Below are 13,681 nucleotides of genomic sequence, written 5' to 3'. Positions count from 1 at the left end.
GATGTTGCTTCTATGCTTTTACTCATTTAAGATGTTTAATTCAGGACATTGACATTGAGGGATATTTTTACCTTGTTGTAGTTTACTGTTTGTTTATTTTACTATTTAAAGGACTCGGATACCTCCACTTCCACTATGGCGCCATAACTGCACTGACAAAATCAGCACTGCAGTAGCAATGTAACCGTGCAGTCCGTTAATCACCCTGCACCGCTGTTTACTCAGAGCTTGTAAATTACAGTTTCCTGGAATGAAAACAGCAGAAGTGCGCCTCACGATGCTGATGTATCCACTGACTCACAGATGATGTGATGCTGCCCTCTCCTGTACATTCCCAGGGAAGAGGAAGAGGAGGTCTGTGATGGACTCATGATGCCCTCCATAATTAATGAATAATTCTGAATGAGTTTTCTGAAGAAGCTTTGACACGTATTCAACGGCAGCCAGATTCGTGCAGCAGCGCCATTACTCATTATCTGATCCCCTGTCAGGAAAACAGCTGGATGTGACTCTTTTTCGAGGCGGAGCTTAAACTTTGTGGACTTTGTTCTTCATCCAGTAGTTTTTGGTTTTTTTCTTATCTGTGAGAGCTGTAGTCGCCGGTTGTGTGGGAACTTAACTAATAACGGGAGAGCTTTAGTGGTGCACAGTAGTGACCTCCTGCAAACAGCCAGCGTGATGATCCTGTTCAAGTTTATAAATGCGATCATTACCAGAGCGTCATTTCTCCTCGTCTCTCTGGTTGGGGTCTGGAGGGTGACATGGGTGAAAGAGGACAGCAATTACTGGTTTCTGACTTTCCTCTTTCTGCCGCTTGTCGCTGAAATGATAATTACACTGAGGAGGCGAAAGGGACAAGATTACAAATGGTAAGATGAGGTGCTTGCATGCAGTGTTTGTACTGTGAATGTATTATATTTTATTTGTTATGCAGTATGTTATACAGTAAGCTATGTTGATGATAAACACTTGATCTATTTATTTTTTGTGTAAAACTAATCCCAGCTGTCTGAATTGTACTGTTTTCTCTGCTGAGGAGATTTACAATATGTAGTACTTAAATTTAAATTATTTTTGTCTCCCCTGTCTGCATCCCTTCCCCCACCTCCCTAAATGCTCTGCATCCTGCTTGTTCCCCGTTGCTTTTGTTTTACTGATATCTGGGGACAGTGAGGATGGGGTGGAACGCCCTTACTGTTATCCCAGTTATATATCTGCCCCAAATAGTCTTCCTTCATGTCTAAACTGAACCTGCAAACAATGTTCTGTGGTTCATTGTCTTTATACGAGTAGTTATTTAAAGACAACAATGACTGCATATATCATGTTTGACATATACTAAAAACTAGAAATACCGCCTCACGGTTGTATGTCTCCATCAACCAGTCAAGTTGCAATTTACATCCATGTCTGTCCAGACTCATATAATATTTGTAGTGAAGAAATTGAAAGAATTTAATTAAAGGTATTAATTGTATTTTTTGGCGAAAAGGAAGTTATCACTTCATTGACATGCATGATTCCAGGAAATAATTTTCAGTGAGAAACACGCTGTCTTCACTTGGAGACTATTCTCACAGAGGATTGATAGAGAGCTTCCTCATATGGTGCAATGATAATCACCTAAAGCTCTGTATCAGCAAAAGCAATGAGCTTGTGGTGAACCACCAGAGGATCAGGACGCCCCCTCTCTTGGTTGTCATCCAGGGAAAGGAAGTGAAGAGGATGGACTCATACAAGTACCATGGGAAAGCAAAGTGCAAAGAAGCTACAAATTCTAAAACATGGATGATTCACACACATCTTCAACCTGGCAGCACAGAAGATCATATAATCACCAAAGTTTCAAGGTGGACAACCAAGATTAGTGTCACCGATTCAGTATCTGACCAAATGTGAAATATGGTCATAATCTGCCCTTCTGTCCCTGAGTTAAGATGTTGAATAATGGTCAGAAAAGTGTTTTTTGCAAAACATTATGATGTCACAGTGAAGTTGACCATTGACCTTTTGGATTTAAAATGTCATAACTTCATCATTTTATCCTATTAGACATTTGTATGAAACTTTGTCATAATTAGCGTATGAATTCTTTAGTTATGGCCAAAAATGTGTTTTATGAGTTCACAGTGACCTTTGACGGTTAACCACCAAAATCTAATCAGTTCAGCCCTGAGTACAAGTGGACATTTGTGCCAAATTTGAACACATTGCCTCAAGGCGTTCCTGAGATATCATGTTCATGAGAATGGGACAAACGGTCAGACAAACCGAAAACATAGTGCTTCCACATCAAAGGTGCAACGTGTCAGATTGTAAAATTGTGAAGAAGAGGAACATCCACCCCTTCAGCTCCCTCTCTCCACACTCAGAGATGATGAAAAACATGTGTTTTGTTATTGTGTAAGTCTTACAAGAAGCAGTGGCGTGGGTGGGGGTATTTTGATAAAGTAAACTGAAAGCAAAGTGATTGTAAAGATACACAATTGTAAGGCTGCAACTAAAAATTATTTTTATTATTAATTAATCAGTCCAATCTTTTCCTTGAGTACTTGTGTGGCCTATATAGTTCACAAAATAATGAAAAAAGCCAAGATGATGTTCTCAAATGTCTTCTGTCACACCAACAGTCAACAATACAAATATATTTTATTTTTTTTATCATATACAACAAAGAAAAGCAGCAGATTTTCACATATGAAAAGCACATTTTTAGCATTTTTGCTTGAAATGTGGTTGAAACAATTATTTTATCAGAATCAAATTTATCAGAATCAAATTGTTGCAGATGAATTTACTGTCAGTTGACTATTTGATTAATCAACTACTTGTTTCAGCTGTACAAAACTGTAATATTCACTAATCAATACTAAATGGGAACTCAAGGTTTGTGTTAAATCGTTCTTTCCCAAGCATCTTTATGAAGTTGTGTTGATGAAGTGCTGTTGGTCTCTCTTACAGGTTTTCTCCGCCAATCTTTCTGTTTCTCATCAGTATCATTCCCTCCATCTGGATCCTGGAGCTCCACCACCAGCAGAACTCAGCCAAAGATCATCAGGTACTCCGTGCATGCACACTAGACACAAAACCACACCGTCAGTGTTTAAATGCTCAATAAAACAGCCTTCATGCATATCATCTAATGACAGATGTTGGCAGGTGGGAGAGGATTGCAAAACTCTTTGCAACTAAAGCTACAGTTCACTGTTATAAATGCCATCAAGTACTGCATTTGCCTTTAAACTCGAAGCTTTATAAAGTTTGAACTATATTGAAAAGTACAGGTTGTCTGTGAAAAGCCTCTCAACTCTTTTCAGTGCAAAAAGCTTGACTCTTGGGAAAATTTGCATAAATTGGTCATTCCGAACGAGACCCAGCACAACATGACGAACCCGAACTACCTGAAGGTAAGAGTAGCAGACTGAAAAATCTATTTCTCTTCTGTTGCCTCTTATCGTAGAACATATTGTCTCTTATGATATGTCTACAAAGAACAAAAATGAACAAGGATGAGAAAGATAATTCAAGGGTTTTTTGATGATGGATTTCTTGGAAACATCTGACTGTGCAATATGGATACAGACGATATGTAGGGTAGTGAAACTAGCCAGGAACTACAAAATCAAGATTCAACAGAACTGCTCATATTTCTCCAGAAACTGTTTCATCAGCACATGTGATTATTCTAAAAATGACAATGGCAAGATACTGAACCTCATGATGTTTACTGTTTAACTGACAGAGTTAGTCCTTTTTTCAGTATACCAGTATTTTTCTATGTGTACATAAGGTATGGATTTTTGCAATACCACCATTAAGGGACGGATTCACACTTTTTAAGTTTTTCTTAAAACAATAGTCAGGTGCCCAAATATAGGTTACAAAATAGTTTTTTCTTGCCAAATGTATATAAAAGTTTATCTGAACCTAATATGAAGCTTCATCCATCCAAATTAGACAAATCAAGTCGATATCTTTCAACGTTACAGTCTTTTTAATGCCAAAGTCCCTCTTTTTTAGACTGTAAATGTAGCAGATATCCACTTGTTATGACTAACTCAGACTGCTTTTGCCTCCTATAAGCTTCAAATAAACTTTTAAATAAATTTTTGCACACACTGTGCATATTGGCCCCCATCACTTGCATTGAAAGCACATTTGAGGTTGATCTTTTAATAGCCAGTATGAACAAGAGGAATGATTACAGCGAGGAAAAATCTGTGTTTTAATATGGGTGCCTGACTGTTGTTTTAAGATAGACTTGAAAAACTGTGGACTTTTCCCTTAAGGGCATTCTGAGTTTTCAAGTTTTTCCTGGGAAACTGTTGTAGAACCAATTTCGTGTGGTAATTGCATTTATGATAAGGATAGCTGATACAGAGCAGTGCGTCATAATAATACATTGTGTTGGGAGCTTTCAGCCTCTCATGTTACCAAACAGAACAGTAAATGTCAGTCCGTTCAATCATTCAATTCATTTGCTTGATTCTAGTTTTCTGCAAGACATTCAGGTTTATTTATTTTAACTGTTGAGTAAACAATAGTCAACAGTCTTAATGGATTGGTAAACTAATTTACTGATGCTCTTGAATGATGTCTGTAGAAAACAAAATATTGTAAAATGTCTGCATGCTCATTCTAAGCTACACCTACTCCTTTTTTTCTATATCCACATAGCTATGTGCTTATTTCACTGTGTATTTCTGTATGAAGTCACATTTGAACTCAGGGCCAAACTGTTGTTTAGTTCTTCAGTTTTGTTTTTTAACCTTTATTTATTCAGGGACGTTTCACTGAGAGGAAGCCTCTCTTTTGCAGGATTGCCCTGCCACATTCACACAGTTACACACATTCACACCCGGAGGCTGCCCAGTACAACCACAATCTGATTTGCCAGCCCTTGAGCAGCTCCACTGGAGCAGTTTTGGGTTAAGGGCCTTGCTCAAGGGCACTTCAGTGGTGGCAATGAGGTAATGCTTTTTCACTCCCCGTCCAGAATGATCCTGCCAGTCCGGGGATTGAACCGAAGAAGAACTTAAAATTCACTCCTAAATCAGATTAGAAGAGATCCCTGGTGAGACTTACTTTACTTCGTAATCGAGCTGCAGAATTCTCAGTGTAGAGAGAATGCAGAAGAGAAAAACATGAACATCAGAAAGTTTGGAAAGCTTGATGCTGCCCACAGGTGTTAGAGTTTAGAGAGAACCCACCAGTGGGAGAGACAAAGCGTCTTCCCAAAAATACAGGCCTGGACTCTGGAAAGGAACGTTACACAATCTCTCTTATTGAGATTTTGAGACAAGATTAAGAGAACTAAAACAGTCAGTGGATTGTGTTAATGACAGGCAAAAAGCCAGGAAGAACATCAAACCAAATAATCAAAGATGCATTTGTTGATAATTGCTTGATTTGTTCAAACATCCTCCTCTTTTGCATATGAAATAGGCAATACCCTTTAAGACATTTTAGTTTCATCAGATTTCTCTGTGTTGTTCATTTGCCCATTATAATGATATACAACGGAAATAAACATCCTCATTCAGTGACCCTTAGGACCCATTATTTCTGCCATTTCTTGGCTTATTTACATGTTTATATGCTTCAAACAATCAGAGGCAGAGACAATGGCTTCAGTTTTGTTGTGAGACTGAAGAAAGCTGAGTCATCCAGGAATTAAATTCAACAAGTCAATTATGCAAAGTAGAAAGAATTGAGAGGCTATGAAGCTTTGCAAATATCAAAGTTGAATATCATCAGCGCAGGAATGATACAAGATGGATAAAATGCCCTAAAAGCAACATGTAGCAGGAGAATAAAAGTGGTCCAATGATTGACCCTTGAGGAACTCCACAGGTCAGAAAAGCATAATGAAACAGCCTGTCAGAAAAAAGTACAAATAACCTGCTAATGGGCAGTGGGAGCCTAAAGGTTAGAGAAGCAAGCTTGTGACAGAAGGTCTGGCAGGATAAATATGGGTGGGTAAAGTGAAAAAGTAGCGCTTATCCCTCCCTCATTACCACGACTGAGGTGCCCTTGAGCCGCCAAATCACACTGTGGTTGTACTGGGCAGCTTCCAGGTATGAATGTGTGTAACTGTGTGAATGTGATCAGGGCGCTCCTGCAAAAGAGATGCTTCCTCTCAGTGAAACTTCCTTGAATAAATAAAGTTAAAAAATAGGAAGAAAACCACTCACTGTATCAGATTCCAGACCATCTATTAAAATAATATGATCTACAATATCAAAAGCAGCACAAGAGGAAAAGCCCTATTTTTACTTTGCAGACAGACCTAAGAATAAACCAGTAATGATTATCAGATTAGTTTACAAAGTTATTGAATTGAGAGGACGGAGACTTGTACTACAAAAAGCAAATAAATGAAGCAACTGATGTGTTAAAATGAAAATACAATTACAGACAGTAGCACCTAGATATGTATGAAGTTTAGCTTTGGGGATGGTAGATAACAGACAACAAGTATACTTTCTGCTATTAATAACAAACCTGCAAAGTCTGAGGTCAACCACAATAAAAGGAAACCATTTAAAATAGTTTAGATTTTAACAATAGCATGACCATCACACCCATTAAGCTTCAGGGAATTGAAGAGTAAAAATTTGGTGGTCAAACCTCCCAAGGCTGGCTGCATTCCCCAGCCCTTTACTGTGTTTCAGTTCAGATTCAAGATTTAGCAGATCAAATATTACTTGAGCTATAGGAGAAGTCTTAGGTGAGGTGTGTACAGCAAGCACTGCCAGGTTAGAGTCATCTCTACAAACTGCTTTAGAATAACATTTGAGTGGTCCATTTGCAATTATAAAAGAGATATTGAATCTAAAGTGCTGTAATAATATCAACAAGGAACTGGTAGCATTCGATGAGTCAAGAGCTAGCTGCACATTAAGGGATAACATGGTTCCTGAGTGAATAACTCCTGCGAACATCCTGGAAAACTATGAAATAACTTTCGATTTTTCTCCTTTTGCCAGAGTATTGAACAAGCTCTTTCAGTTGTCTGCCCCAATGACTGGATCCTAGCTCTTCATCAGATCCTGCTCATCCTCCTCATCCTGGGGAAGTGGCTCCTTCCTTTGGGAGGCGGAGTCACAAGAGACGAGCTCTCTCAACTTCTCCTGATTTTTGTTGGCACAGCGGCAGACATCCTTGAATTTACCAGTGAGACACTGTCAGATGTCAAGTGGGTGGCCAATCAGTTTTAGTTTTATCTATCTACACTCAGTCCTGTACATGTATATAAGCATCCTCACACTTAAAACGCATATATGTATATGTACAATCCAAGCACTTTTAAAGTAACGTTGCCTATGTTTTTACTGTATTTTCTGTGTCTTCTGCAGAGAGAACAGTCCTGCTCTGGTCTACATCATCTTAGCTGTATGGACCTGGAGCATGTTGCAGTTCCCCCTACATCTAGCTGGTCAGTTTGTTTTTCAGTTAAACCAATAGCTTTGGTGCTCAAGCAGTTACAGATGTGAGACCTCTCCACTGTGAGGGGGATAATGTGTTTAGAAATTGGCAAAGACATTAGTAATGTCAGCAGTGTCCCTGCCAGTGGTGTAAGCAAACAACGAAAAGTAGTTCAGCTGAAATCTTTGCTCTTCTATCTCCAGCTTTGTCAAATTATTAACCCAAAAATCTGTTTTCACTTCCGGAGCCTTGAATCAACCGCAAAGGCTGTGTCAGAGACATGGGAATGTCCCAACTTTCATAACTATAGTCTTTCAAAGCAAGCTAAACACGAAATTAAGTAGGAGGAAGGATGTATTTAAGGAGTCTGTATAAATGTTTATAATCTTGAAGAAAATCAAGCGCTACATTTAGGCTTTTACATAAATGATGTTGACAAACTATCCAGCGAAAAAGCCTATCCGATTCAAGTGGACTGATAAGTGGGAGCCGTTATCAGGCAAGGCTCAACAAGCTGATGTCTTTAACTTATTACATTGAGCACAGAAAAGAATGTAAACCCACCTCTGAAGAACAAGGATAGGGTTTCAACAAAGAAAGAAAAGAAAGGAAGACCATCACAGTGTGATTAGAAACAGCACAACTTTGTTCTCGGAAAGAAAGAATAATTCATAACACAATCTTTAATAATTTACAAGTAGGCATTAAGACTCTTTATAATGATATTTTCATGTGTCTCTTTACCGTCATAATGCATTAAGAGCACTTATCTTGAATGCACAGCACTCGGTTGTGTTTATAATTGAAGCTATTTTTCCTCCGGTGTGTGCAGTATGTGTTTGTGTCCGCTCACGTGGGTGTGTCTTCCTGTTAGTGTCAACATGCGGTCATGTCCAGTGTGTTTAAATGCCTTGCAAACACAGAGAGTGTTGGCATATACATGCAACATGTTCATAAATATGAGGTTCAAAGTTCATTCTTGGATCTTGGAAACAATCTCATCACTAGGTCCATTTAGAATCTGCTCTGCAGCTTTCGATCATGATCTTCATCATCTGATGGGGTTTTCCCAGTTGTCATGGCATTATAAGTATTCAAACTTTTTTTTTTCCTGAGCAGTTTAAAGGATATGTTCACAATTTTTCAAGTGAGCCAGGTGCCCATATTAACACTCAAAGAGGTTTTCCTTGCTGTAATCATTCCTCCTTTTCATACTGGCTATTAAAAGATCCCCTTCAAATGTGCTTTTAATGTACATGATTTTATGCAAAAATGTATTTAAAAGTTGATCTGAAGCTTCTTTGAGGCTTCAGCAGTCTGAGTTAGTCTTATCAAGTGGATATCTGCCACATTTACAGTCTTTTTAGCATCAAATTCCCTCTTTGTGTTTCCTCGGACAGTGTTTCTCTGTTCTCTGGCAAAGTATAGTAACAAAAAGAGACTGGACTAGTGTTGGAAGATGTTTAGTTGATTTGAATAATTTGGACGGCTGAAGCTTCACGTTGGCCTCAGATAAACTTTTGAATACATTTTTGCACAAAGGGAGGCTTGTGGTTTTTGGCCCCCATCACTTCCGTTGTAAGTGCATTATGAAGGGACCTTCCAACAGTCAGTATAAACAGGATGAATGATTACAACAAGAAAAACCTATTTCAATGTTCATCCTTGAGCTTGGAAACAGCTGGTGAGAAAAAAAGTTTCATCTGCTGATGATGATCATATGATATATTCGAAAGCAGAATAGCTACTAACGGACCGTGATGAGATTGTGTTCATGAATGTTTGCGGGTGCATGGATATTTATGTCAGATAAACTTCTTCAAATAAAAAAGCTGTTGTAAGGATTTGAATATAATATATAATATTGATTCAATTAAAGTTTTTTAAACATTATTTATGGGTCAGTTCATCCAAATCACAAATACCCCTAGTTGTATCTAGTTTTGCAGATAGTTTTGGATTTACAGTATGTCATTTAGCCAACTCACATGGAAAGGATTATTTTGTGAATGTAGCATATGTACAGTGTTGATAGTTGGCACTGAGAATCTTTTTAGTCCCTAAGTCTTTAATTTACTTTACTAGGTAATGAGTAAATCTTGAGATGCACTCAAAAAGGGCTGAAACATGTTCAAAAGAGCAAACTTCAGACACTCATGCATAGAGGAGCAGGAGCAGGATTTGAAACCCTGAAATTTACTCAGTATGATAAGATCAAGAACGATTTTTATCTTGAATTAAGGAAATGAAAATCACATAAACATGAATTACAAGAATTCCTTGCATAAAACATGTCAGCTGTGCCACCAAATGCTTGTTTTTTGTCTCTTTATTTTCAATAGTGGTGAACAACAACTCAGACGGTGAGGGTGAGCAGGGTGCTCAGGAGGTATCCCTCTGCGTTAAACACAGCACGGACATATGGAATATTGTGGAGGCCTTGTTTATCCAGGACGGGCCTTTCCTGGTGGTCAGGCTCACCGTCATGACCTACTACAACGTCTTCCACCAGATGCTCGGTTTCTTCGCCATCAAGAACCTCCTGGTGGTCATATTGAACTTGTACAGGTTGTTTGTTATATGCCAGGACTTCAGAGCTTCCAGGAGTAGCAACAGGAGCAGCAGTGCCGTCCCATGAGATGAGTGGGACAAGTCAGTTCAGGGGAAAAGGGGTATCAGGGAAAATGGTGAGATGTCACACCCAAAGTTTGTTTACAATAGACTGATAAAAACTGCAGTTTTTTCACAATGTCCTTAAACTCTGTGGAATCAATTAGTTGTGAATAATTAGCGATGTATATTGCAGAAATCTGTGAGCAACTATTTTCTTACACTTGCAAGTTGCCAAGTCCACATTCCACACTTGACTTCCTAAAATCCAACCCATGTCAAAGCTCGTACTTCCCCTCATTGTCATTTCAGTTCATTTTAAGCCAACCTTGGTTAGCTCGGTTAAAATACCAAAGAATTTATTCAGTCGCCTACTAAAATCTTACTCAGCTCAATTACAAAGTGGCCTTACTGTTCAGCTTAAAGAATGCTGCTGGTTTGACTGAATAACTGATGTGACATTACAAACAGCAGGCAGGGGACACAGAGGAAAAGACGGAAGCAGAGCAGAACAGGAAAAAGGTGTAGGGGGTCCCGGTGAAAAATATTCTGATATGATATACAGATGATGTACATTACTAAGCATGTCAGCACAATACGAAACTAATGAAAATATCCGAGAAGCACAATCTCGGCCTTGTCAACACAGCGGTAGCTGAAACCAGGATACTGTTTGGATAAGGATGGGAAGAGTTTCTACCCGCGTGCTGCCTGGCGTCTTGTTTAGCGGAAGTGAGGGCAGGGAGGACAGGAAGACAGGAAGTCAGAGAGAGATAAGAGAGAGAAGTGTTGAGAGAGGCTGAGATCGAAGAGGAGCGATTTTCCTGTCTGAGCCCACGCGGGAAGTTAGAACAGACTGTGAAAATATCCTGGTGATAGTTGGCTGTTTGATTAAACCCCTATATCAACACTGGACAAGGATTTCTTGTTGTATTGAAAGAGATTATAAATTCTGTTTTTTCTGACATTTGAATATGCAAGAAATCAAGAGGGCAAGAAGGAAATAATCCCTCCTCCAAATTATGATTCATGTGTTGTAGCTCTTGGATAAATTGCCTATTTAAAAAAAAGGAGAAGTGTAAAATAAGGTCATGAAATCATTGTATTTGTCATCTCATATTCTATTCTTACTGTCACTGTCATCAGACAGACTGTAACTGACTTTTTTTAGACTTTTTGGTATGCTAATTGAGTAATATCATGAGAGGAAACAGAGGCTGAAGACATAAAACTGCACTCAGATAATCAACTCAGTTTGACTTGTATGTGTCGCACACCCTTTAAACAAAAGAGCAAATAAGTACCCGCTCACTGCTACCAGTGTTCCCAGTTCTTGTTTAATTCCACATGGAACGAAATATTGTCACATTGATGTGGAATTAAATAAGAACTTAGAACAATTCAGCAGTGTGTGGTGTAGACCTTTTTGTTACCCAGCAGCTACAAAAATGTATGCAGTCCACTGATGATTGCATACCCTTTAAAACTATGAATTATTGTAAGATTTATAACGTCAAAGAATCAGTATTATGACTCCCTAGTTTATGTGAAAATATTTAGTAGACAACTTATTAAACTGCATTTTAAATCTTCAAGAGACAAAAAGTCAGATTGGAGAAATGCTACATGTACTGTATGTATTTCTGTTTTGTCATGTTACCTTTTTTTATTTTTTTTTACCCCATAATGTCCTCAAAGTTGCATTAAATCCAGACCTGTATTTAATGTTTTACCATAATCATATAATAATTGTTATGATAATGTGAATGACGCAGACCAATCAAAATAATCAATAGCATTGCAATGTCTTGAAAGTTTATTGTTCTTTTTTTTTTTTTTAAAGTATTTGCAATATTACTTTTTCACAAGAGGTGGTTAAAAGAGGGGTATCAATACTTCATGATTAAATGTGCAACATATCCTACACAGCAGCTTTAATTGTTCAAACTGTATTGTCACTAATTGTGTTGTAATTGTGTGCGTATTTTGTTTTAATCTCCTCTTGTTACTGAATTTCTGATTTTAATAAAATGGCATGAAGAGGTTGGACCTTACTATAGCAACTACAAAAAAAATGAAATACATATACATTGTGCTGTCGTACAAACATAGATGTCTGTCTCCCCACTGTGGACATCAGAGTATTAACACTTGAATTGATGACGACATCTGGTGACAGCTCATGAATCAGTAGCCAGACTTTGTTGGCTCACACAGTTTTTGTGTGAAATACTGCGTCAGAATCTTATTTTATTTGAGCGTCGAGAGGCTTACAGCTGTGAAAGTAAAATAAACCAGAGCTGCTGTCAAAGTGTCTTGACAGTTAGTCTGTTTTCTCCGTCTATTAGGCACCAGAGATCGTCTCTAGATGTCACTATCAGTATATTCTTCTCTCTCTGCTGTTCAACTTTAAAGGCATAGTCTGTGGTTCCTGTATAAAAATAATAAAGTGCCCTAACACTAAAATCCAAAACAGAACAGGAAATCTGCTATCACCACATTGATCAACGTTTTTTAAACAAAGAGATGATTACATTTTAATGTTTTATGATGCTGTTGAATGTCTGATTACATTTTAATACTTGTAACACAGAAGAAGAACAGACAAACAATAAAAAAGTGTATTACAGATGTTGAGCCTCTGTGAGCTGCCAGAAAAGCTTCAGCGCTGCTTGGCAAAGAGACTCGATTGGAGGGATGAACACTGTTCTTCCAAAACATATTCCCTTATTTCCTGTTTCGTTGTCACAGGTCACTCCATAATCTCACTGCTACATGTACTGTATATATTTCTGTTTTGTCATGTTACCTTTTTTATTTTTTATCCCATAATGTCCCCAAAGTTGCATTAAATCCAGACTTATATTTGATGTTTTACCATAATCATATAATAATTGTTATGATACTGTGAATAACACAGACCAATTAAAATAATCCATAGCATTGCAATGTCTTGATGTTTATCGTTCATTATTTAAAAGATCTGGTGACTGTGAAGATCATTACGTATGATTCACATATGATTCACACCGTTAAAAACAATTTAGTTTCCCCATGCAAGGAAATTCAGGTTCATCACAGCAGAAGTACAAGAACAGACACATGGATAAGAAACAAAAACAACAATACTATATATGTTCTGAACATTTACAATTTACAAATAAAGCAGGTAAAAATAAAAAAGGTACTAAATACTATATACACCAACATAACCATTAAGTGTACTGAGACAAAAATAGTCACATTTTTTAAAAATCTATTCAACACAGAAATTGCACTTGAGGGAATTAATTTGGTGATAGTTTAAGTGTCTTATGTTTAGCAGTGTTAACAGTATAAAACACAGTTATAGCACCAGAAGCAGCAAAACCAAAGTGTTTAAGTATGTGTCTTGTAATGCAAGATGCACACTTAAAAACTTTGGTAGTGCAAAACGTTATTCAGGTTTTTCCTTTAATTAGTCTCGTGTCTGTACTTTAAATATATGTGTATGGGCCTTTAAAGAAAGGGAACAGTGTACCACTGGAGATACAGGAGACATTTTAAGTCCAACTCCACTCAGAAATGTATTTTGCTTGTTGTTACTTCACATGAATGCTTGAGCTTCACTGTGCAGAATGATGTATGTGCAGAGTTTGACACT

General features: G+C 37.8%; 1 protein-coding gene across 1 annotated transcript; it reads left to right on the top strand.

The window, feature by feature from the left end:
- Positions 1 to 368: 368 nt before the first annotated feature.
- On the top strand, positions 369 to 11,205 carry LOC122996578 (transmembrane protein 26-like). Its single transcript, XM_044372082.1, has 6 exons — positions 369 to 869; positions 2,962 to 3,058; positions 3,318 to 3,407; positions 6,990 to 7,198; positions 7,359 to 7,438; positions 9,771 to 11,205. Exons 1-6 carry the CDS (start codon positions 679 to 681, stop codon positions 10,064 to 10,066), a joined length of 963 nt encoding a protein of 320 aa, XP_044228017.1. The 5' UTR covers positions 369 to 678; the 3' UTR covers positions 10,067 to 11,205.
- The last annotated feature ends 2,476 nt before the right edge of the window (positions 11,206 to 13,681 follow it).

This window comes from Thunnus albacares, chromosome 14 (genome assembly GCF_914725855.1).
Source record: "Thunnus albacares chromosome 14, fThuAlb1.1, whole genome shotgun sequence".
In the NCBI taxonomy this organism is placed as follows: domain Eukaryota; kingdom Metazoa; phylum Chordata; class Actinopteri; order Scombriformes; family Scombridae; genus Thunnus; species Thunnus albacares.
This window is presented reverse-complemented; position numbering and strand designations above follow the sequence as displayed.

Coding starts and splice junctions, on each gene's coding strand:
- LOC122996578 (XM_044372082.1), top strand. CDS start 679: ATGATCCTGTTCAAGTTTATAAATGCGATCATTACCAGAGCGTCATTT. Junction 3,408..6,989: donor CGAACCCGAACTACCTGAAG/GTAAGAGTAGCA, acceptor TCCTTTTGCCAG/AGTATTGAACAAGCTCTTTC. Junction 7,439..9,770: donor GTTCCCCCTACATCTAGCTG/GTCAGTTTGTTT, acceptor TATTTTCAATAG/TGGTGAACAACAACTCAGAC.